General features: G+C 47.9%; 1 protein-coding gene across 1 annotated transcript in view; it reads left to right on the forward strand.

Moving 5' to 3' along the window:
• SHANK3 (SH3 and multiple ankyrin repeat domains 3) overlaps positions 1-22761 on the forward strand; it is a 385152-nt gene that overhangs the window by 63937 nt on the left and 298454 nt on the right. The window contains exons 5-6 of the mRNA XM_075024471.1: positions 4559-4630; positions 17500-17608. Coding sequence (XP_074880572.1) covers positions 4559-4630; positions 17500-17608 — 181 coding nt within the window. The remainder of the gene's footprint in view (positions 1-4558; positions 4631-17499; positions 17609-22761) is intronic.

Raw genomic sequence — 22761 nt, forward strand, 5'->3', positions numbered from 1 at the left:
ATATTAATGACCCCTGTCCCCCTCCCCCCCTTTTTTTCCCCATTTCCCTTCCAGGAGTGAAAGCACAGAAATTTGTGTGGGTGTATGTTTACTCATGGAGAATTCATTGAGGGAAAGCTGAGGCAAATGGCTCTGAGTTTTAGTTGCTCGTGACTCTGTCTGTTCAAGAGCTCCATAACAGCTGTCCTAGCCCTGTGAAACAGCTTCCCTGTTTTCTGACCCCGTTGATCAAAATTTCTTTTTTTCTAGTGGCGCATAACTGTCATGGGAAATTGCAGTAACAGAAGGAAAGCTGGTCTTGTAGGTACAGAGGGAAAGTCATAGGGAGATCTTTGAATATGAGGTTGAAGGACTTGAACTTATATTTTATTTAATTTACAGTTACTGTAGAGACTGGAACGCAACTGTGTGCTTTAACAGCAAATGGCTGTCCCTGTAGGGACCTCATTTGTGTGATGAGCATGGAGGATAATCTATACTATTTTCTGTTCCAGAAAATTAACTAGAGCAGAAATTAACTGAATGAACTCTGTATTCACATTCACTATAGGTTTTGCCTTGGGCTGGGATTCAGGTGATCACATGTAGGTGTTTATTCTAAGGCGACCTGCAGCATTTCTTGGGCTCCATTGACTGTCACTGTGGACATCCCCACTGGCTGTAATGGGACTCTAGTCCACTGCATGTGGACTTCTAAATTTAGGGATCTTGTGCTATATTTTACCCACAAAGTCTATTTAGAAAGCATTACACGCTTAAGCTTCACAAGCTCTTATAAATGCAAGCGTGAATGCTGTTATTACAACTAATCCTGACTAATTTGGAAAGAAAGTACAGCACAATTTCTTAGGAAACTAACGTTTAATCTAGACAAAAACATTTGGAACAACATTAAGAATGCTTGCAAATAAACCTATGAGGTAGTAAATTTTTTAATGTTCCTTATACAGGCTTTAATGTTTTGGTTTTGTACAATTTAGCATAACGTCCACACTTAATGTCTTAGCACACACATCTAAATGCAGACTTGACATGGATATTTGTTGTGTGTCATTTCGATTCTTCATAACTTGATAAGAAGCTGAGCTGAGCGCTGGAGAATCCAGTTGGAAAACCAAAAATCCGGAATGTATTTACAAGACATAAGTCCTATGCTGATACCACTGAGGTTTCTTGAACCCAAAAGATAAATTAGCCCTCAGGGCTGCACATGAAGGTAATCAGATAAATGAGGGGTTTGTGAATATTGACAAAAAATTACATTAAAAAGCAGGTATCTGGAGTAGTTCCCTGGAGAGGTGGGATGCTGGCTCTGTTCTATGCCAGGGAGAGCTGTAAGTACTCCAGTTTACTTTAGCAGGATAAAATAGCAGCTGCAACGCAGTGTGTTGGTGATCAAGCAATATGCAGTGGGTTCTACCTGCCCATCTGCTGAGATCCAGTTACCCTCACGTGCCTTTGGGGGCATTGACTCTATCCCATATTATCTTACTGGTTGCTATCTACTGTCAGAAGCTTATTGTGTTCTTCTTAATGACATAGTTACTTTTGTTTGCATGCCAAACACACCGTTGAGTTCTCACCATTATTAATCATCTCACATTTGGTTCACACACCTTGTAAATTTGAATGAGATTTGGAAATTCTCATGCCTGTACGTCTTCCCTGTGCAAGTCTGGTCTGCAGGCAAGCTGTTGGAGCAAAACTGTTGGGATGTGACTAGCTTAGGGTTGGCTGCCCACTTCAGTTGCTTCTTCAGAAGTTTTGTTGCTAAGTTTTGAGAGCTGACTATGTGTTATACCACTTAACTCTTCTCAGATGAGGTTTTTGCCTTGGACCTGGGTGGCAGCATGCATTGCTCTTGCATCAAAGCTGATGTAGCCTGGCTTCCCTCTCTCAGACCTGCCTCGCTGATGCACTGCCCTGGCTCCTGCCTGCGTAGCGTGGGGCAGCTGGGAGCCCTGCAGGACCTTCCCCAAGGATGGGTGCTGGGAGAGCAGCAGTGGGCGAATCCACCCAAGCCGATGCGTTCGGGCAGGAAGCCGAAAGCGAGTGGTCTGCAGAGCAGTGCTGTCCCGGCTCTGCCGGCGTGCTGCCCAGGGCTCAGAGGCGGAGGCTGGGCATGGAGCTCATTTGCAGACCCACTAATGTGGTGCTGGGTGTGAAGAGGAGCCACTGAAGGATGCTTGCGTGACTTTGTAGGGATGCACAAAGGATCCCTGACACTGGAAGCATCTCTAAAGGACCAATGTCTGTAAATCAGTGGGCAAGACAATTTTTACCTTGGAATGATTAAAAAAAAAAAAGTTGTGTGGGAAAACATCTGCCCAGCAGTACAAGTTTGGAATAGACTGAAAACGTGCTAATATTTTGCCAATATTGAAAAGTAAGTGGGATGAGCTTAGTAACTGCAGTCCAAAGATAACTTGGTGTCAGTTCCAGCTGAAATAATGAAACGTTGATGGAGGGTTAAGTTCATAGCAATTCAAAATCTCAGAATACAATTCATGCATTGAAAAAAGATCTAGTCAAACAAATTTTCATTCTTTATGGAAATCATAATTCTGCTTGATAAAGATAACTGTACAAAGGTAGCAGCCACTTGGGGGTACTTGATTTTGTTCTACATGATATTCAAGTTCAGGAATAGCACTATAAAACATCAGTAGGACAAATACCACTGGCTAACTAATCAACGATAAAAAGCAGTTGTCACTGCAATCATCGTGGCATAGATGTATTTCTAGTGGAGTTTCTTAGGGACCAATGCCAAGCTTGATGTGGTTACCCCAGGGATCTGGGTGTAAATGTAAAACCGCTGCTGATAAAGTCTGATTACACAAAGTTTGGCAGAGAATATAACAATATCAACTGTGCTGCCTAGGTCATTTGGTAAGTGGGCGTCCCATCAAAATATGCTTTAAGTCAGTGTCGTGGTTTAAGCCCAGCTGGTAGCAAAGCACCACGCAGCCCCTTGCTCACCCCACTGGCCATGGTGGGATGAGGAGAAAATGTAAAGGCAGGCTCATGGGTTGAGATAAGGACTGGGAGGGATCACTCCCCGCTTATGGTCACGAGCAAAAGACAGGCTCAACTTGGGGAAGAAACAAAATCAATTTAATTTGCTACCAATCAAATCAAAACAAAATAGGACATTAGGAAGTGAAACCAAACCTGAGAACACCTCCCCCCCCCCCCCCATCTTCCCACCTCAACCCCACTCCCGGTTCTCTCCACCTCCTCCCCCCGGCAGCACAGGGGCTGGGGTCGGTTCCTCAACACGTTGTCTCTGCTCAGGGAGAGGACTCCTCACTCGGCCCCTGCTCCACCGTGGGGTCCCTCCCACAGGAGACAGCCCTTCATGAACTCCTCCAACGTGAGTCCTTCCCGCGGGCTGCAGTTCCTCACGAACTTCCCGGGCGTGGGTCCTTTCTGCGGGCTGATCTTCTGTCACAAACTGTTCCAGCGCGGGCCTTCCCATGGAGTCATGGCCATCTTCGGGGGCCTCTCCTCCCCTGCTCCCCTCCATGGGCTGGGGGGGACAGCCTGCCGCCTCACCACGGGCTGCGGGGGCATCCCCTCCTCCAGTACACCTCCTCCCCTCCTTCCTCACTGACCTCGGGATCCGCAGAGGGGTTCCTCTCACACCCCACTCCCCCGACTCCCTCACGGGGTGTTCCCCTTCTGAAATCTCTTCTCCCAGAGGCGCTACCGCTGTCGCTGAGGGGCTCAGCCTGGGCCAGAGGCGGGTCTGGCTGCGAGCCGGGGGAGCTTCCAGCAGCTTCTCCCAGGAGACGGCCATGTGGCCCCCCCACCCTGCTACCAAAAAAACCCCGCCACACAAACCCAAAACAGTCAGCCAAATGACAAACATACAGGTACAAGGACTGCTTCAAAGGAAGGACTCTCATTGTGGAAAAAAATTTTCTGAAGAAAATTTTTGAACCTTTTGGTTAAGAAGCCTAACAGCAATTCCCTGTGTGATGCTGTGGCACAGCGTGACCCTGTAAAACTTCAGGGTGTACCCTGGCAAGTAGTGAGTTGGGTTTAGGAGTGGCTGGGATGGAAGTGGTTGGTATTGGAGCAGTGTGTGGGCAACAGTACTTGAGAAAGGACATTGGAGAGAGGCACGGCACAGAAAAGAGCAGCAGAAATGATCTGAGAACAAAAGAGAAGATCCCTCAATAAAGATTGAGAGCTCAGTCTGCTTACAGGGAAGTTGGCTCTAGACCACCTGTATAAGAACCATCCTGGGGAAAACCTTTCTGTTGTTAGAGAGATCCCTAATTAATTGGGAAGAAGCAGAACAAAGCCAACACCATCTGGAATCTGAAACCAGACAGATTCCTATAAAAAAGGTCTGAATTTCTTTAGTGAGGAAAGCAATTAACTATTAGAGCAAATTATGAAGGAGAACAGTATATTCTATATCTGTTGTTGTTTTCAGATCTAGACTGAATGTCTTCATGCAAGCAGTTGTTTACTGGAGCTGCTCGAGAGCAGTTTGATGCTGAGTGGGTTTTGTTCATCTCATATCTGATGTTCTTCCTTCTTGCAGTTCCGGTACAAAAGGCGTGTGTACACCCAGACTTTGCTGGATGACAAGCAGTTTGCCAAGCTCCACACAAAGGTAAGGCTGGAGTCTAGCTGGCAAGCTCAAAGCCCTAGTAGCATGTTCAGCATTGATGGTGACTTATCACAGAGAGGATACCAGGTTTTGGGATGTTTCAGTCTTTCCCGCTTGCCAGACTGCAAAACACTCACGAGAAATGGATGGTGCTTGCCGGAGCCTGGGGTGGTTTAGGTGGGAGTGCAAGCTGAAGGACCCCATCGAGCCACGGTGGGGTGCCCACACAGGGATAGACTTGTACTGCTTACATGTGCTTGCAGGCAAGTGTGTGGTTGGAGAAGGCTCTGTGGGAGAGTGTGGGGTCAGCTTTGCATGGGGTGGTGAGGCAGAGGAACACATGGTGGGCCGCTTGAAGAGAAGCTTTATTCTCTGGCATGGAGGAGTTACTAAATGCCTGGAGAGCACAATGGTACACATTGAGCAGCACGCCTTCCCTTCCCCTAGTGAGAGGCTGCAGCACGCCTCCGCCTTGCACGCGGGCTCGTTGCTTTGTCTCTGGCTTTAACCCATGTGTTTGGGTCAGGCTTTTGCTGGTAGGATCCACATGTGAAGTGGAAAGCGCTCGTGGTCTACTGAAGTCCCCACGTGTCGTGGGCAGTGATCAAGGCATGTGTCAAGATTAACAGTGCAGGCACTGAACAGACTGTCTGGGTGTTTGGAGAACAGGGAGTGTGGCAGGAATGGTGCTTTTGCATGAATGGGTGTTTCCTGGGAGGAAAGACACCCCACCAAAACCACTCGGCTCTGTGGCCAGGGATGCCGCAGTTGGCACAGCCGAGGGGTCAGGGATACTAATGGCGAGCAGGCCTTGGTGCACGTGTTGGCTGGATGCCCTCTTGCACTGGTCTTCCACTGGACAGCTGCGGTGCTCCCATGATGTCACTTCTTGCCTAAGAAATTAAGAACAGTAATTGTGGAGAGGTCTGGAACCGTCAGAAGGTTTCTGCTGCCACTAATAATTGTGCCTTGAGATGGTACGTGGCCCCGTGGGGACTTTGATGGTTCCTGGGAGGCTGGGGCCAGTGGCACATGGGAACTGCACTGACGCACTGGGCAGCGTTCGAACTGCTGGGTGGCACGAGGACGCCTACAGCCCCCATCAAACTAATTTTCTGGGAGAGTCCATGGGGAAGGGCTGGGGCAGGGAGCGGTGGTGTGGAGAGGCTCACGGGGATGGCCTGTGTGTGGAGGGCACTGTGCTGGGGAAGGCTGTGCAGAGAGGCTTAGGGGTTCTTCTTTAGAAAGGATGTGGGACTGGCCAGGACCCCAGGGCTCCCTGCTAACCTGTCTTGTCGCTGTGTATCATGAGCTCCCTCAGAACCCCGCCCCCGTGCAGAGCAACTGCTTCTTGCCGAGGGCTGGGCATTCTCTGGACTGGTTTCCTTTTGCCCTCTGACGAGACACGTGCCATTGTCTGCCTTGACCCTTCTCAGCTGCTTGGCCGTTCTGGCCTGTCAGCCGGCGGCTCCCAGACACGTGCAGGAGGTGCCCAGGACTGGGCAACTGCGGAGGCGCACCCGGGTGCTGTGCCTCCTCCTCGGCCTCCTGGCAGCCTGCATCACCGCTGGACACCCATGCGTGGCTCCTGCTGCTGGTCTGCAGGGTGGTGCTTTGCTTCTGGTCATATCTGCTCTGCAAGAGACAGGCAGGCAAGGGTTGTAAATTTTACAGGTACAACAGCAAGAGCTGGGCTAGGTGGAGCCACAGATGTAAAACAGAAGAGAGGAAAACCTTCTCCCAAAGGGCTTGACCTGCCCCAAAGGTGAAAATCCTCTTCATGGGAAGAAGCAGGTCCTCTCTCTTCTGTTTGCAGAGCTGCAGAAACAAGAAACAAAAATGCTGTTAGGGTTCAGGTTTGACTTGTGAAGATTAAAGTCATGAGGCTTCTGTCTGGTGGCATAAGAATATCCAGCAGCAAATCTGGAAAGCTCTCAGCATTTTCTGGCACCAGGAAGCGTGAATCGTGGTCCTCCTGAGCCTTGCCAGTGAGAGACCGTGCCTGCTGGAGGGAAGGCCGGAGGTGCCTGCCACAGGGAGACCTGAGCGGCAACATCTGAGGACTTCCCCTACAAGTGTGTAGCAGCCATAAATGCACTTTATTAAACATTCACTTAATCTCCATGCTTTAATTTCTACTTAAAGAACAAATTTCCTTCATGTTGTTTCTTTATTTTTAAACCATCCCTTGTCAATAAAATACGGCATCTGAGTGAGATCCCGCATCTCCGCTCCCTTTTGCCTCCATCAAGAGGATGCTGATGAGCGTTTCCTTTGGCTGGTGTTTTCCCAGAGCCTGTGGGCACCGTGGGCCGTGGTGCTTGTAGGGGCAGAAAAGGAGCCCTTGTCCTGCCCCAGGGCTGCTCCTGCGGGGCTGCGGTGCGAGGGAGGCAGTGGAGGCAGCCGCAGGGGCTAGCGCCAGGAGGGGTGCGAGCGGGAGACGTGCTCGTGCCAGCCACTCGTTGAAGCGATGCCGGCGCTGACAGCCGGTAGCAGCGTGACTTACCCGCCCGGCACAGATCGACGCTGTTTCGCTGGGAGAGGGTGAGAGCGGAGTGTGTGTGTGCAGCCTACCAGCAGCTGGCTTGAGGGTGAGAGGAGGACAGAGAGCAGAGGGACATGGGCTCCTCTCTGGGACGGCAGCGGGCTGAGCAGAGAGAAAACCAGCAATCTGCTAGGGACCGCAGACCCCGAGCGAAGAGCACGGTACTGCCTGCTTCTGCTCCATCTTCTGTGCTGCCTCTGTCGTGGCTGTGCCAGGCCCTGCCGGGCGAGGGACCGCAGGGGGACGGTCCTCCCGCCGTGCCACCGACCCCACGGAGGGATGCTGTGGGGGCTGGCGGCAGGGCAGGACCGGGTGGGGGGGTTCATTCCCTACGTCGAACACGCAGTAAGGAGGTGTTTCTGGGCTGACTTGGGGAACGGCTGGCTCCTCCACCACTGCAGGCTTGTACAGGCTTATGCATCAGGTCAGCTGCTGTGGGGGTTTCTGCTTCTGTCTGTGCATTTAGGCCTTGGTGTTTTCTTCTGGGAAAGCAGATGCATGGAGGTGATGCCTCTGAGGTGTGGTGCAGACTGTACGTGGCACTCGAGGTGTGAGGCTTCCCTGTTATTTGTAGTGATACCTAATTGCTCGGGCAGTGAAATACATTTCTTTCTGAGATGCGGTAATTTGAAGGGCTGTGAAAGATTAGCTTTAGGTCTAACAGGATGGTGGGACTGCTCCTGAGGCTGTGGTGTGAAATCTTTAGGCTTGTGGCTAATGGTCTCATCTGAGTGAGAGCGAAGTGTGAAAATGTTCAGAGTTTAGAGTGGATGACTTTCCGTGGCAGGATACACTGCTTGAATCTTTTAATGACCTTGAAACATGATTCTTAACTGCCATTAAAAAAGAAAGACAAGAAAATAACTCCTTTTTTTGAGTGCCAGTGGACTTGTTCTAAGAAGTGGGGGAACTGTTTTCTTGTATTGCTAGCAATAACAAAGTGACTTGGTAAAATCAGTCAATCAGCCTCAGTCCCTTGCACCTCTTGGGATCTGCAGGCAGTGACATTTCTTATAGATATTTTTCCCGCTGAATTGCAGTAGACCATTTAGAAATGGGAGTGCAAAAAAATGCATGTTAGAAAAGGGCAATCCCATTGTGCTTATAAAAGAAAATCTGTGCAGAAAAATCTTGGCATTTACCAAAATGTCCACGAAGGGCATTGTGCTACCAGGAGACTTGGGATATTACCACCTTGAAGGGGAAAGAAGCAACACACTTAAAACACACTTAAAGTAATTATTAGGAGCACGTATGCCATTACTGTTGTAGATGACTGACATTAGTGTAGAGCCAGAAGCGCTGGCCACAGATGGTGATCCTCTTGTGCTGCAAACTGTACAGTTACATAAGAACGGCAGCCCTGGCATGGGGCTGGGATGGGTGCAGGCAGGGACACAAAGCAGTAAGAAAGTGTCAGCTTGGTGGGTAACACCCACAGCACCTCCGTGGTGTGACTGTCACCATCTTTCCTGCTGGGGTTAGTGTTTGAGAGGGGTGGTTGTAGAGGGGAGGGGACAGTGGCACTGCTCTGCAGTGCAGCTGGATGCGGGGGATGTCTTCGCCTGACGTGCACCTGGGTGAGGGAAGGGAATGCCATGGCCACAGCGATGCTGAGAGGAGACAGCAGAAAGGAGCAGGCACAGGCTGTGAAGGACCTTGGGAAGAGGTGGGCCACTGGAGCTGGATGCGGGAGTGACTGTGTGTGCTGGTGCAGCGTGTGCTGGCAGAGGCAGCACGTGAGGGGCAGCTGCACCCGACTTCAGGATGGAGGGCTTGCGCTTGCCCGGGCTGGAGGAGGATTTTGCACTAGTAGTGGCTGAAGGTGATCAAGGCTGGGGTAAGGATTCAAGACCTGAGGATGGGGAACAGTGTGGTGTCTTGCTGTTTTGCACTGCCATCAGTGCCATCTGCATCCTGGGGCCCTCCTCTGCAGCAAGAAACACATTGGACCCCGTCAACTGGCTTATCAAAGCTGGGCGCAAATGAGGCCTGTCTTACCTCCCTGCTGCAGGAGACATCTCACTTGTCTCTGACTTCTCCTTCTCTACCCAGACAAACTAATGAACAAAGGGCAGGACGGCAGGATCTAAGGGCTGAGAGCATGCGAAGGCTGCCCTGGGTGACCACAGCCCATCTGGTCCACCATCCTCCTCTGGTAACAGCTGACCCAGATTTCAGTGTGTCTGTGGAGAGAATCAGAAGGGTAAAAGTGAAAAAACTGGTGAGTTGAGATAAAGAGAGTTTAACAGGTAAAGCAAAAGCTGTGTGTGCACACAAAGGAAAATCAGGAATTTGTTCACCGCTTCCCATTTCCATTCCCAGGCAGGTGTTCAACCATCCCCAGGACAGCAGGGCTCCGTCACATGTGACGGTGACCTGGGAAGACAAACGCCATCACTCCAAACCTCCCCCTTTCTTCCTCCTTCCCCCAGCTTTTATTGCTGAGCACGACATCCTATGGTCTGGGATATCTCTTGGGTCAGTTGGGGTCAGCTGTCCCAGCTGTGTCCCCTCCCAGGTCCTTGTTCAGCCCCAGCCTGCTCGCTGGTGGGGCAGGGTGAGGAGCAGAACAGCCCTTGACTCTGTGCAAGCACTGCTCAGCCATAACTAACACATCCCCCTGTTACCAATGCTGCTTTCAGCACAAATCCAAACCAGCCCTGTACCAGCTCCTGTGAAAAAATGCAGCTCTCTCCCAGCCAAAGCCGGTACATCCCGGCAGCGTCCCGCATGGCGGAGATGTCCCCGCTGGGGGGGGGGACACTACCGTCAGGATGGCGGGACTGCTCCCGCTCCTCTGCTAGGGCTTGGCCTCCTGCGCGTGGGCCGCTGCAGGGCCCTGTCCTGCTTGCACTGGGGGTGCTCCAGGCGGGTGTGGAGGTGTGCTGGGCCAGCCTCCGAGAGAGCGGTTAAATGTTGCTGTGGTGTGTCATGAAATCGATTATTTGACGTTTCTATGGGAATCAGCGAGGTGTCTAACGGCCTGTGTGAGAGCTCGTCACGCAGCCTGTGCGAGGGAGGAGGTTGGTCTTCTCCAGCCTCTTCCAGGGCCTCTGACCCCGTGGCAGCTGCCACGCTCTGGGAAGTGGATGGTTTGTCTTAATTCCAGCTGCTGTTTGGAGGAAACTGGACCCTGAGAAAATATTAGTCTTTTCTTGATACTGAAATTGCTGGAAACATCAGCGTGTGCTTGGTGTGAAGGGGGTGTGTTGTCTTTCCGTTCTTGCAGAGCACCCGAGCTGGGTGCCTGCGGTTGGCTTCCCCCAGCACCCAGCCTGCGGTGAATAGTGAGTGACAGAATAATTTCTCTGCAAGAAGAATATCTCATTTATTTTCTTTCATTTCGATTCAAGAGAGAAGCTTGTTCCCTCGCACCAGTTTCCTCTCAATGAGCTTTTCTTTTCTGGAGGGTGTTGATTTTTCTTGCGGTTTGGTGCTAGCAGAGGATAATGGACTGCGGCACGGCGGCTGCCAGCTGGGTGGCTGGAGCTGTGCCCTGTCCCCAGGCACTCGCCTGGTGTGAACCTTCTTCTCACTCTTGTAAACAAACGAAAGTGCCTCAAACTTGCTCAGGAGTCACCTGCTGAAGCAGGTCTTTTGTGTAATGATATGGGAACCGAGCTGCAGCACCAGAGCTGCAGTTTGGGCAGTAGCCCAAAGGGTAAGGGCAGACCTAGGCTTTGGTTCCTGTCTCTCCTTACAAGGATCCTCCTCCTCAGGGAGCAGTGCAGCCTCACCCACAGGAAAGAAGATCCCAAAGACAGGGGTTGCTTCCCAAAGGGTTTCCAGGTAGCAGGCGGGAGATAGAGGAGGTGTGAGCTCAGCTCTGTTGCAGTTCCCTTAAAGCCCTCGGTGCAGGGGTGAGAGGGGTCCTGCCTGCCCACAGCCCCTGGGCCCTGACCCCTGCCCGGGCTGTGCCATCTGCTGCTGTTTGCACAAAGGCACCTGGGAAATAAGAGACTTAAAAGGCCCCTTAAAAAAGCAAGGTGGAGTCTTACTCTGAGCTTTAATTTTATTTGCATGAGATTTTGTTGGGTCTTGGGGTTTTTTTTCTCCCCAGAGAAATCTTGCTTTGCTCTCGTTACTATAGCCATTCAAACCTATCGATTTGCAAATCACCATAATCTTCACACTAAATATGGTGCTTTTGCTCATGGGAAGATCCATTATGAGTGTTTGTTTAAGCAGTTAACTTTATATAAATACATTTTTGTTTTAATTTTTGCATATAGGAAATGGGATGCCATGCTTTAACTGGCGTCTGATTATTTTTTATTCTTTTGATTTGTATCAAACTGCATTTGGATGAAAGCTGAAATTCAATTAAAATTAAAGCAAAATAAAATTTTAAGTTGTGTCTTTATCACTTAAGTAAATGTTGCTTGAATGTACTGGACACAGAAGATGAAAAGTAAATTTATCAGTACATATCTTTTGTATTTAAAGCTGACTGATCTTTTAAACAAAGGAAGATTTGGTTTGTATGAGTGGTTCTCATCACAGATTCTCAAAGGTATTTAAGTGCCAGAAAATAAGCAAGTGTCTAGTGAGATTTCAGAATTGCCTAAGCGGTTTAGGCATCTGCTTAGCTCCCCTTGATTTCAGTGGGAGTCTGACATTTGCTCTCTCTTTTCATGTCTAGTCACCTTAATACATTTGAAAACCTGGCCCCAAATCCCTCAAGTTCTTAGAATAATGAGATCTCATTCCTTTCCCACCAGGGTTTTATTCATAGACTGGGGGAGGAAAACAAGCTTCCTTACTTGCTCAGTTCTCAAATCTCCTTTCAGCTTTGAGTGAATCAGTCCAAATAATAAGGAAAATATTCTGTGTTTCTAGCTAAATTGAAATGGAAAACAATCAGATAGGAAAGCTTTTCTATGCAGCATAAGCTGAAAAACCGACATGGAAGAATGTAAATACCAGCATTTGCTTCATTGTGAAAAGTGGTTATAATGTACCCAGCAAGGGACATGGCTGCGACATATTTGTAGTGTTTGAGTTGATTTCAAAAGCTAAGTATGTTTTGCTTCTGATTCTGAATGAAAAAAGCACGCTTGAATTCATGACTATCGGCAGAAGGGCCATTTAACCAATACATTTTTATAAATGCTTGTAAATACAGATGTCCATATCAGCTGTTATGCTGCAAACTCAGGTTACACAGGTGCATTCTTAAATGGGAGTTACCTTTAGTGTAACTGAAATCTTACTTAAGTGGAAACATTAAAGCCAGGATCAAATTGTTGTTGGCTTGGCACCGCTCTGTGCACTTCAGCGCCCGGGTCCGCTGCGATGACCATGGTTGCAGCTGGGTGGGGAACAGCTTGCTGAGAGCCCCTGCCTCCCCTCTGTGAGGGGCCGGCTGTGCCACGCGTGGGGATTGCCACGCGGCTTTGGCTGCACCGTGCAGCACTGCTCTGATTTCAGTTCAACTCTTTGGTAGGTTCTGTGCCATGCTTTGGTGGTGGTTCAAATGTTGGGTGCCTCAGGTCTGGGTGCACCGGCTTGCTGGGAATGGGCCGCTTTGACAAAACCAGCTGAAACAGCACCCGGGGGCTGCGGGCAGATGTCCATGGGCTGTCGAGGGGGGACTGCGTACCCTGCCTGTTGGCAGATGCCTTGGCAGAGCTGGGGTTCCTCTGCAGTGGCCCCCCAGACCTGCTGCAGCTTCTCTCCAGGAACCCTGAAGGACACCCAGGAGGTGCTGGGAGTGAATAAGGGAGCTTGGTGGGGGGTTCGGTTCTCTGGTTATTGGGCTGCAAAGGCAAGATGCGCAATAGGCCTTCAAGGAAGAGATCTTGAGGCAATGGTTTCAAGTGTATAGTGACCAGGATGTTTCAATTAGCAATTTCTTCTTCTTTTACCTAATCCAATTTCTGTTATTTCCCAAATCTGGCTATTGTTGTAGTGCTGTAGAGCTATCTGGGAAGTAGCAGACTGCCTCCCCAGAATTTGTGCATAGAAATGATGCTCTCTCTCTCTCGCTCTCTCTCTCTGTGGTCATAGAAATACTGAACTTGAAAGAAACTTTATTCTGGAAAACAGCTTAATTGAGCAAATTATATACCTCTGTTGGTAAAGAAGAAGAAACTGAAAACTGTTTGATAATGGGAGGCATTGGAACTGCTCTGCTCGTACACGCTGCTGCTCCCAGTGCCCGCAGTTGAGGTGCTGTGGTAGCTCTGGTTGCTGCCATGTTGCCCAAACGTGCAGTTCCAAACCCACCATCTTTCGGCAGTAAAATGCGTACAGTGACCCCACTCCTGGCTGCTCGCCCATGTCTACCGCCACGGCTCGCTGCCTCTGCTGTACAAACACAGCTCTTAGTAAGGCTGGACTGTAAGTCTGATCAGAGACACCATCGCGGTTGCGATCTTTAGGTTTTTCCCTTTTTTTGGTCTCTTCCCTTATGCCTTAATTGAGGTTTGTTTGTAAGTTGAGCAAGACTGTCACCTAAATCCTGGGCATGGGATTCCTGTAACACTGTAACATTATGCGTCTGGTGAATGGTCTTTTTAATAATTTATATTCTCAGTTTTCTTTGGCATTTTCATTATTCCCTGAGGTCTGGGACCAAACCAGAGGAACAGAACTGTGCCAGGGAGGATCAGAAATCACTATGCTGGTGTCCTACCCTCTCTCCATAGTAGTTTGTGAATTACAGCAACCTCTTAACATGGGCACTGAGCTGCCCATCTGGAGCACGCTGCAGAGCAGATAGGCAGCTACAAACTGATGGAAAAATAATATTTTTTCGATGTATAAATCAACTGGCTAAGTCTTTGGACTTTATGAATGATTTCTGAAGCATTGCTGTGGATTTGGTCTGAGACCTTGGATAGATGAACCTTCTTTGTTCTTCATCGGGAAATGCAGGGTGGTAATTGATTTCCCCCAAAGGGAAAATCCATGCATAGACCCGTTAAAGCCTGTGTGATGCACAGGACCATGATCATGAACAAGCATCTACAGCAGGACAATGCAGATCCCAGAACTGAGGATGCCTCTCTCTGCATCCTCCTTTTGCTCATGTGCTTTCTCTTCAGTTTCCTTTCTAAATATAAAAAGTACCATTAAAACTTGACATAGTGCATCAACTTCCTACGGTCAAAAAATGTTTTCAAATCCTGAGCACCTACAAAACTGGAAACATAAACGAGCATGCTGCTGCTGGGCACTGATGGTTTGGGTACGATGCATTTCTGGGGTTGTAAATGAGAGCTGCTGGAAGAACCTCAGGAGCAGAACTTCAGGTTAGTGCCTGTAACGTGTCTGGTAGCAGCATAAAAGTGAAACTACCATGAGCCGCTATCACATACCTAGAGGTATGGTGTTTGCCTTTGCAGGGGGCGTGCACAAGTGCCTCTGTCCCTGGAGGCCCCAGGAAAGCTGCTGGTGCAGAGGCCTGCAAGGGCAGAGGCTGCCAGTGTCAAGATGATGGGCGACGTGGTGGGGGGTCCCTTCCTTGGCTCGTGCCTCCATGTGCCCTGCGACCACTGGTGTGGTTCTCGGTGGGACGGGCAGTGCCGTTCTTGGCCACAGGGGTTTAGTGGAGCCATGCATGGAGCATCATCTGTTGGATTAGGTTAGCATCGTCTGCTGAACGGCTGCTGGGAGGAGAAGAGGCATATGGACAAATGGGAGTGGAAGGAACAGGGTTAAATCTGCGCAATTGGGTGATGGTTGGGAAGAGGCATTTTGGGATGGCATCCTGGAGGCGGTTGCTGGAGTTGTCAAGTCCCGTCTGTGCTATTGCTGGCAGGCAGCTGTGATTTCCTTCAGTGTTTCTGTACTTCTGCATTAGCTGAAGGGATACTGAAGCAGGAGTTGGATTTTGCTTTCAGTTACTCGTGAGGCAAGAGGGGATCTGGGTGAGAAGTAACATGGAGCAGCGAGGGTTGGGGGAATGTTTTGCCACCCAAAAAGGCAGTGCTTGTACCCTGCTGCAGTTGATGCCAGTTGCCCTTTCACCGTGCTCATGATAAGAGCATTGGTGCTGTGGGGATTGCTTATATTGCATATAGACATTTTCAGCACCTCCTGGCACAGGTGACCTAAGCCTTTTTCACTCTCGGAGTGGTTTCTCCTTGTTCGTGTGCACTGTCCCGCGGTTGCGTTGGGTCTGTCCTGACAGCCCTGCCTGGGCTGGTGCAGTCTTGAGGGATGTGAGGGAGCACCCGGGGATGGGCAGGGTGGTCAGAACAGGGAGAAGGGCTGTGCTCCACACCCAGGGATCACCTGTGGCATCCACTGTCCCCACTGAATCCCTGCTCTCCTTGGCTCTTGCCTTACTGCACTGTTGTTCCTGGGGCACTGAGGGGAGCGAACCTTGTGACTGAACTGCGTGTTTGTGGCTTTGTGCATTATCTTGTGCGTTCCTGTGGCATTGGCATCTCTGCATGCATCCGTGTACTGCTGCAGACAGCCAGAGCGAGCAGGTCAAGTACCGGCATGGGTGCAGTGGAGCTGCGTTATTGTAGGGTTTTGCCTGAGCTAATTAGCTCTGCTGAGATGGAGTAACGTTGCAGGGGGCAGTGCGCTAAAACGGCTATATAATTTTAAATACGTCACCTGGCTTGCTTATGGCATGGCTCGATGGTGCTGATTTTAGGAAAAAATGTGCTATATGTTTTAGTCTTGGTTCTGTAGACTAACCACACAGAGACTGAATTTGGTTTAAATCAGGTTCACAGCCCAGCATTAATTTGTCTCATCCTTGGAAAGTTTCATCTTGGTGATATTTTCTGTCTGACTTCTTACCACGGTCTCCACAACATGTCAGCGAAATAGCACAGATGAACTTGTGGGTCCCAAGTTTTGGGATTTGCAGGCTCCTCTGTAGAATTGGTTCTGAAAGTATTCAGTTTCGCCCCCTAGAAAATATAACAAAATCAAAATAATATGCAAAATAACATGTGATGAAATTTTGTTTAGGAAGTCTTTGAAAAGAATTGGACATGTTTCTGCATGCTGTTTGGTATTTTCAGTTTGTTTTTTTTTTTCTATTTTCCAACTGAAAATCTTCAAAATGAAATTTGAAGGGAAGCACTTTGGAATTCATTTTACTTCATAAAAGATAAAATTTTTCTATGTTGAATTAGGGGAAAATGTTGAAACTTGATTTTTTTCACTGGGTGAAAAATCTGCTTTGCTCAGATGTGTTCAGCCAGCTGTGCAGTGGTTCACAGGCACAAGAGCAGTTCCCTGACTGTTGGCTGCAGCTTGACCGGTTGGTTAGAGCTTTTCCCAAAGACTTCCCTCAGCTAATTGCACAGTATTTCTGCTGTGTCAGACACTTTCTAGAGTGCCTTTTCTAAAGGTGGCTACTGCAAGGTTTGATTAAAATAAACTCCAAAAAACCCAGCCAACCTGCAATCAAAGGTCTGAAAATCTGGACTGGAAATGTGTTTGAGATGGGTGTTTTCACACTGTAGTCTGTCCAAGTGTTGCCTGCCTGCCTGGCAGACTTGCAATTTCTAGAGTCTAGAAATTTAATAAAATAAAGTGTTTATCAAGTGTAGCTGTCCAAAAGAGAAAAAAGGGAAAAAAACAACAACCCACAAACAACCAGGGGGATTTAAAGGAGAGTCTTTTGGGCACTCAGTCCCCTCAGGAGAACAAGATTTAGTCTTTGACCAAAGACAGAAAATTACACCAAGAATAAAGCACAAGTTGACAGCAGACAGTGTGGCAGCCGTACCCACTGCACCATACAATAATGGTTGGTGTTTGAGTAGCCTGATCTTTCCTCCGAAGTATTTTAAGTTCAGCAGGCAGATGGGTGATACACCCTTAAAATGACTTTGCGACACAACACAATGTACATGGTGTTGCAGTGAGACACGGATGAAACCCTGGGCAGTACGGTTCACTGTTGCTGGGATGCTGCTCAGCTGGCACAGCACCTTCCCTGGCTACCACCATGTTGAATTGTTGACAAATGCATTAAGTTACATGTCTGCTCATGTGCCTGTGTCGCAAGTGTGTGCAACGTGCGTGCCTGCCCTCATGGCATGTACAAACAGAAAGTGCCTTAGCGGGGGATATGCGGTGGGGGCAGAGGGTGGTGGCCGGCAGCCCCTGACGGCTCCTGTGGGGTGATCCGGCAATCCCAGTCTTGAGGAGAGGGATGGAAGGACCATGTTCCCTGTAGATATGCGGCATACCCTCATGTGCTGTGCCTTCTGGTGGGTGCTGCCCCATTATTCTTGATGGTTGCCTTGGGTCTCCTGAACGGGTGTATTCCTCTGGTGGCTTCTTTCTTCATATTGGGATGTTAACACTGTGTATTGTGTGTTTTCCTGGGGTGTCATGGCTGCAGGCAAATCTGAAGAAGTTCATGGAGTATGTGCAGATGCTAAACGCAGAGAAGGTCTGCAGACTGCTGGAGAAGGGACTGGACCCCAACTTTCATGATCCGGATACTGGAGGTGAGACTGGCTTCTCCAGAGAGGGGAGGATGACAGAGCACAGTTTGGGGAGAAAATGTCCAGGGGACACAGTGGGAATCTGGGGGAGTGGTTGTTTTTGAGGGGGTGTAGCAAATGATATATTGTCTGAAATGTAAGGTTTGGAACAGGAGGATGTAAGCTGAATTTCTCAGTAGCATGTCTTCTTATGACACTTGGGTCTTGGGAGCATGAAGTTACAGAAGGCTCTTGGGAGAAGGTGGTATGTGTGTGTGTGTAAAGACAGAGAGTCTGGGAATACAGTATAAAATGAAAGAGCTCTGGGGCCATGCATCTTTCAGTGGGATTCTGGGGAGGATGAGGCTGTCTCTGGGACTGGCAGGTTGGGCAAATGCAAACTGCTGCCCGAGGATCTCTTCATGAAGTAGTCAGAAGGTGTAAGAAGTATTTTGGGGGTAAAGAAAATAAAATCTTGGCCTCTGGCTTCCTTGATTTTTTTTTTTTCCTTTTTTTTTTTTCCTATCTGTGTGGGCAAAATTCACCCTAGAGAAGTCTGGTCGCTGGAGCGCTGGCTGTTGGGTTGTCTGCAGGCTCCTGGCTGTAAGAACTGAGAATCAGACTCCAGCACATTTTCCTTACTGATGGGGCAGTGAGAGGGGACCTCTCCCCATTTCCCCTGCTGTGAAGTCTCGTAGTCTTGTTCTGAGAGAGGAGTTACTGCTTTTGCTGTTCCTGTTTTAAAGTAATGCAGCTTATTAGTATTTATTATAGAGTTGGACTTAGGTGTGTGAATCATGGGCACGTTTCCAACCCATAAGCAGACCCCAATCTGATGATTAATTTTCTGTGTTTCTGGTTCAGTTGGATGGTTTTTCAGGTTGTTTCTGAAACACTGGCTACTTCTGAAATGTAGTGTGTCCAGACTACTTTTCAGCACCAAGATCAGGTGGCAGAGTGGGGTGTCATTCACACTATTAGCCTCTCTTATCCTCTCAGATAACGTGGCTGCATCCGAACTGCCCTTTGGGAACGGCTTCTGCCAGCGCCTGAACTGGGAAGGTGAAAGCTGGTGCAGCTAAACTCTGGCAAGAACCATTTGAACAGCACCTGGGAATGTTTATACTGTTTAATTTGCTGGTGTAGCCACTCTCCCTGAACCTGCCAGAGTGTCCTGATGAACAGCTGCTCATATGAAAAATAGCTGATAGCATGCAAGTGCGATCACTGTCTGCCCTGTAGCATGTCCAAACAGCTCAGCTCCATGTGGTTTTCATTTTTGCCCAAGACTTTACAAATATTTTGAGGGATCTTTCATTATAAAGAAAGTCCTCCACTCTTCTAAAGCTGATTCAGCTTTCCAGAGTATATTATATTTCAGAGTGCAGCGTGCTGCTTGAAAAGATGCTATGAGAGTTTTGGATCTGATATGATTTGAACCCAGATGTTATTTCACAGAAGGGTAGAGGTTTATAGGAGCAGGCTCTTGAGTACTGAAAAGACTGCATTAAATATAGAGGGGGAAGAAGGAAAAACACCTGACCCAAACAGTCGTTTGGATCTGGTTCAGAACTGAGGCCAAAACCAGAGTGAGTGCTTTGAGATGTGACAATAGACTGTTGGAGCAGAGGGAGTCTTGGACACCTCACTTCTGGAGCCCTAATTCTTGTGCAAAACCACTTCATTACTGCTTGCTTTACAATCTGTTTCATGAACGTGAAAGAATGACATAAAACTGCTGTTTGGTATACATAGGTTCCTGGAATTTAAGACCAGATAGAGGTATTGTACCATCTGACCTGGCCTCCTGTATCTCGCAGGATGCTCTTCACCCTCTGTGTGTGTGTGTGTGTGTTCACTAAGCAAAGCTTAAACATGTTTTCCAGAAAGTCATCAATCTTGATTCAGGGAACAGAAGATCTGTGCCTTTCCTTCGTTATTTGGTTAATCACCCTCACTGTTTAAAATTCGTATCTCATTTAAATTTGTGTGCTTCAGCTTCCAGCTGTCGTTATACTTTATCTTCTAGATTAAAGAGCACTTTAGTACCTGGTATGTCTTCACATGAAGGTATTTATACACATGGTAATCAAGTCAACATTCAATCTTCCTTTCCTTAATTAAAGAGAGGCCAAACTCCTCCAGTCTTTCATTTGAAGGTATTTTCTCCAGCTTTCCTGTCATTTTTGTGACTTATATGTCAGTACTCCATTTTTAAGAGGTTTTTAAGAATGCGGGTATGAGACAGCCTGCTGCCTGCCTGCGCCACTTGTCACAGGCAGGCACAGCTCTTCCTGCAGGTCCCTGCTCTCCAGCCTCCCGGGGCCGTGCTTGGGAGGGTGAGGGTGATCGCGCGTCTCTGGGATGGGACCCCACATTACAGCCTGCTAGACGGAGGGGTTGGGGGGTTTCCCTTCCTGTTCCTCCTCCTGCGTTGTGTACTACCCCTGCCTTAACCTGGGGTTGCTTGTCCCACGTTGGCTGAATGAAGTGGAACCACTAAGCGGTTCCTTGCTTTTCAGCTTTGTTTGTTTGGTGGAGGTTGTTTTCCTTCCCGTTGACTTCCCAGGCAGCTGGGGTGGATGATGGAAGAGCATGGCAGGAGCGTGCTGCTCCCCTCCGGGCCGCCGACCGCAGCAGCACGGCTGGGGAGGCCCGGCTTGTCCCCCCCAGGCGGGAGCATTTCGCCGAGCCGTGACCACAGGGTGCAGCTGCTGCAGCCGCCCAGGGCAGCACGTCTCCTCCCCGATGTGTCGCAACTCAAGTGCATCCTGCCAGGTTTCCATGTCTGTTGTTCTGGTGCTGGGATTGCCCAGCCTCGATTGCTCCTAGCACTCTTCCAGTCCTTATGGCATCTACAAATCTGATCAGAGATTTGCATTTACTTCAGGATAATTGATGAGGGTCTAGAATAGAGGCAAGTCCAACACCCTGAAGAGCCTCTTCAATGCCCACGTGATTGGCCACATTCCCCAGTGACCACTCTGACTGCTGCTCTTCAGCTGGATTTTTGTTCATTTGGAACATGCCTGACTGACATTTTATACCACTCATTTTTAATGTCATGTAGGACTCAGCCAAGCGTGAGTCCTACATCAATGCTACTATCTGCATCAGTCAGACTTGTAATTTACCAAGGAAAGGAATTACGTTTGAGTAGGAAGACCTGTTTACTGTAAAGCTTGATTGGGCAATAGTAATAATGTAGGTATTCTTTAATGCTATGTCAATTAAATTCCAAATCAATTTTCCCAGCATTTTCCCAGGATCAGTTGCCCTGATAGTGTAAATGTTATTTTTCTGACTTGTAGTTTCATGGATCGTTTTACTTGCCCCTTTTTGAATGCTGGCCTGACACAGCTTTTCTTCTGGTCTTTTTGAATGTCCCAATGTTTCAAAATTCATTAAAGTTTAACTTTTTTGGGACCAAGAAGATCTTCAGGGAGAACATAAGGAGGGTGATATACACCACTCGCCAGATATAAACAATTTATTCAATCTCAGGTAGCTCATGCCAAAAATCCATATTTGGTAATGGAGAGGAAAATGTATTTCCATAGCAGCAACGTAAAAAATAAATGATTTGTCATTTTGCTCTCTGTATTTAATAGCAATTATACACTATCATCTGCCTAGTGACTGACTGGCTTGCACAGGGGCTTAGAAGTCACTGCGGTATTATCAAATTGAAACAGCAGCAGCAAAACCTCTCTCTGATAGTCCTTTGCCAGGCCAAATGTGGATTTCTGTACTCCTATGTCATTTGTTCTTGTTATTATTCTTCATTTTCTAATTTTCAGTTCATATTGACCACTATCTGTTTCATCACATCCTGTTGTTAGAGTTGTCTCTGTTTGTGACTGCCGCCATCACTTCACTGCTGACCTGGGAGAGGCACGTGGCAGCAGTTCTCCTCTTTGATTTATGGAGTTGTAGTTCTGGGTCACACAGAAATTGTTCTTCAAGACTTCCCAGTTGTCTTTTACTTTTTAATTTTAAACCTCCCACATTTTCTATGATCGATTACCTAATGTAATTTCCCTTGCTTGATTCCCTTAGGAAGCATCAAACATTCACCTGACTAGTTGGGACTTCCTTCTTTCCACGTCATCCCTAGTTGACTAGATAGTAGTTAGGTATTTAGCAGATTTTGATTCATTACATTGAGGTCCAAAGTAGCATTCCCTTGTGTTGGAGTGAAACAGTATCTATAGAAAAGTGATCAGTTTTCTCCTTTTTAGAAAATGAAATGAAGTTTTATTGCTTGTTTGATGGGACACCCAGCATTTTCCTTCAAGTTGAAGTTGCCCTGATAGTGTAAATGTTAATTTATACAACTTGGAGACAAACACTTAGAAGTTAATGCTTTTTTTTTTTTTTTTTTAGTTAGTAGTCTGCAACAAAATCTTATGAAGGACCTTTTAACTTATTACTTCAGACGCTAATCCACATGCATTGAAAGTCCTTTTCTGAATAATCAGTGGCCGTATGATAGATGATGGGATTTTAATGTAAACTCTTTCCCTGGTCCTCCTTGCCCACTCAGTACTTTCTCATTCTTGTAACAAGGAGGCATCCTTAATATTCTAAAACAGTGTAATTGTCTGTAGATTTCAGTACTGAGAATTATATCACAGTTCTTATTACCAGTAAAAGCAGTCCACATCCTTTTTCTTGTCATCCAGCCCCCTAGCATTTTGCAATGAGCAAAGAGGAAGAAGAAAAAAAATCTTCCTCACAGTCTTTGTCAAATGGGTTTGATTACTTCTGACATGCTGCATTTGTGCTGTGTGTCCCTCTTTGGAATCATTTTGCTTGTGTTCTTAGTTTAACATCTTCCTAATCACTCCACCTATTTCTCAGCCAAGATCATTATCTCGCCTCTCAGTGGACTGCGGTTCCCTGAGAATCCTCCAGAATGGGATGGTGTTCTCTAAACCCAATGTTCTCAGTTTTGCTCCCATCGTGTGGCTGGTGAGTCCCTTCCAGTGTTTTTTGCCTGCTGTCTTCTCTTGCTTGTACGACTGAAGGGATCTTTGGGATAAGCATGTGGACTTTTCTGTCCTTCAGCTTTCCTTCCGTGTCCTTGTGTCCCATTACTAGCAAATTTCTGCCCTTTAATTTCACAGGTTTGTCTAGCACTGAAGGATAATTGTGGGCTCTGCTCATCTTCCATG

Source organism: Buteo buteo, chromosome 4 (genome assembly GCF_964188355.1).
Source record: "Buteo buteo chromosome 4, bButBut1.hap1.1, whole genome shotgun sequence".
Lineage (NCBI taxonomy): Eukaryota > Metazoa > Chordata > Aves > Accipitriformes > Accipitridae > Buteo > Buteo buteo.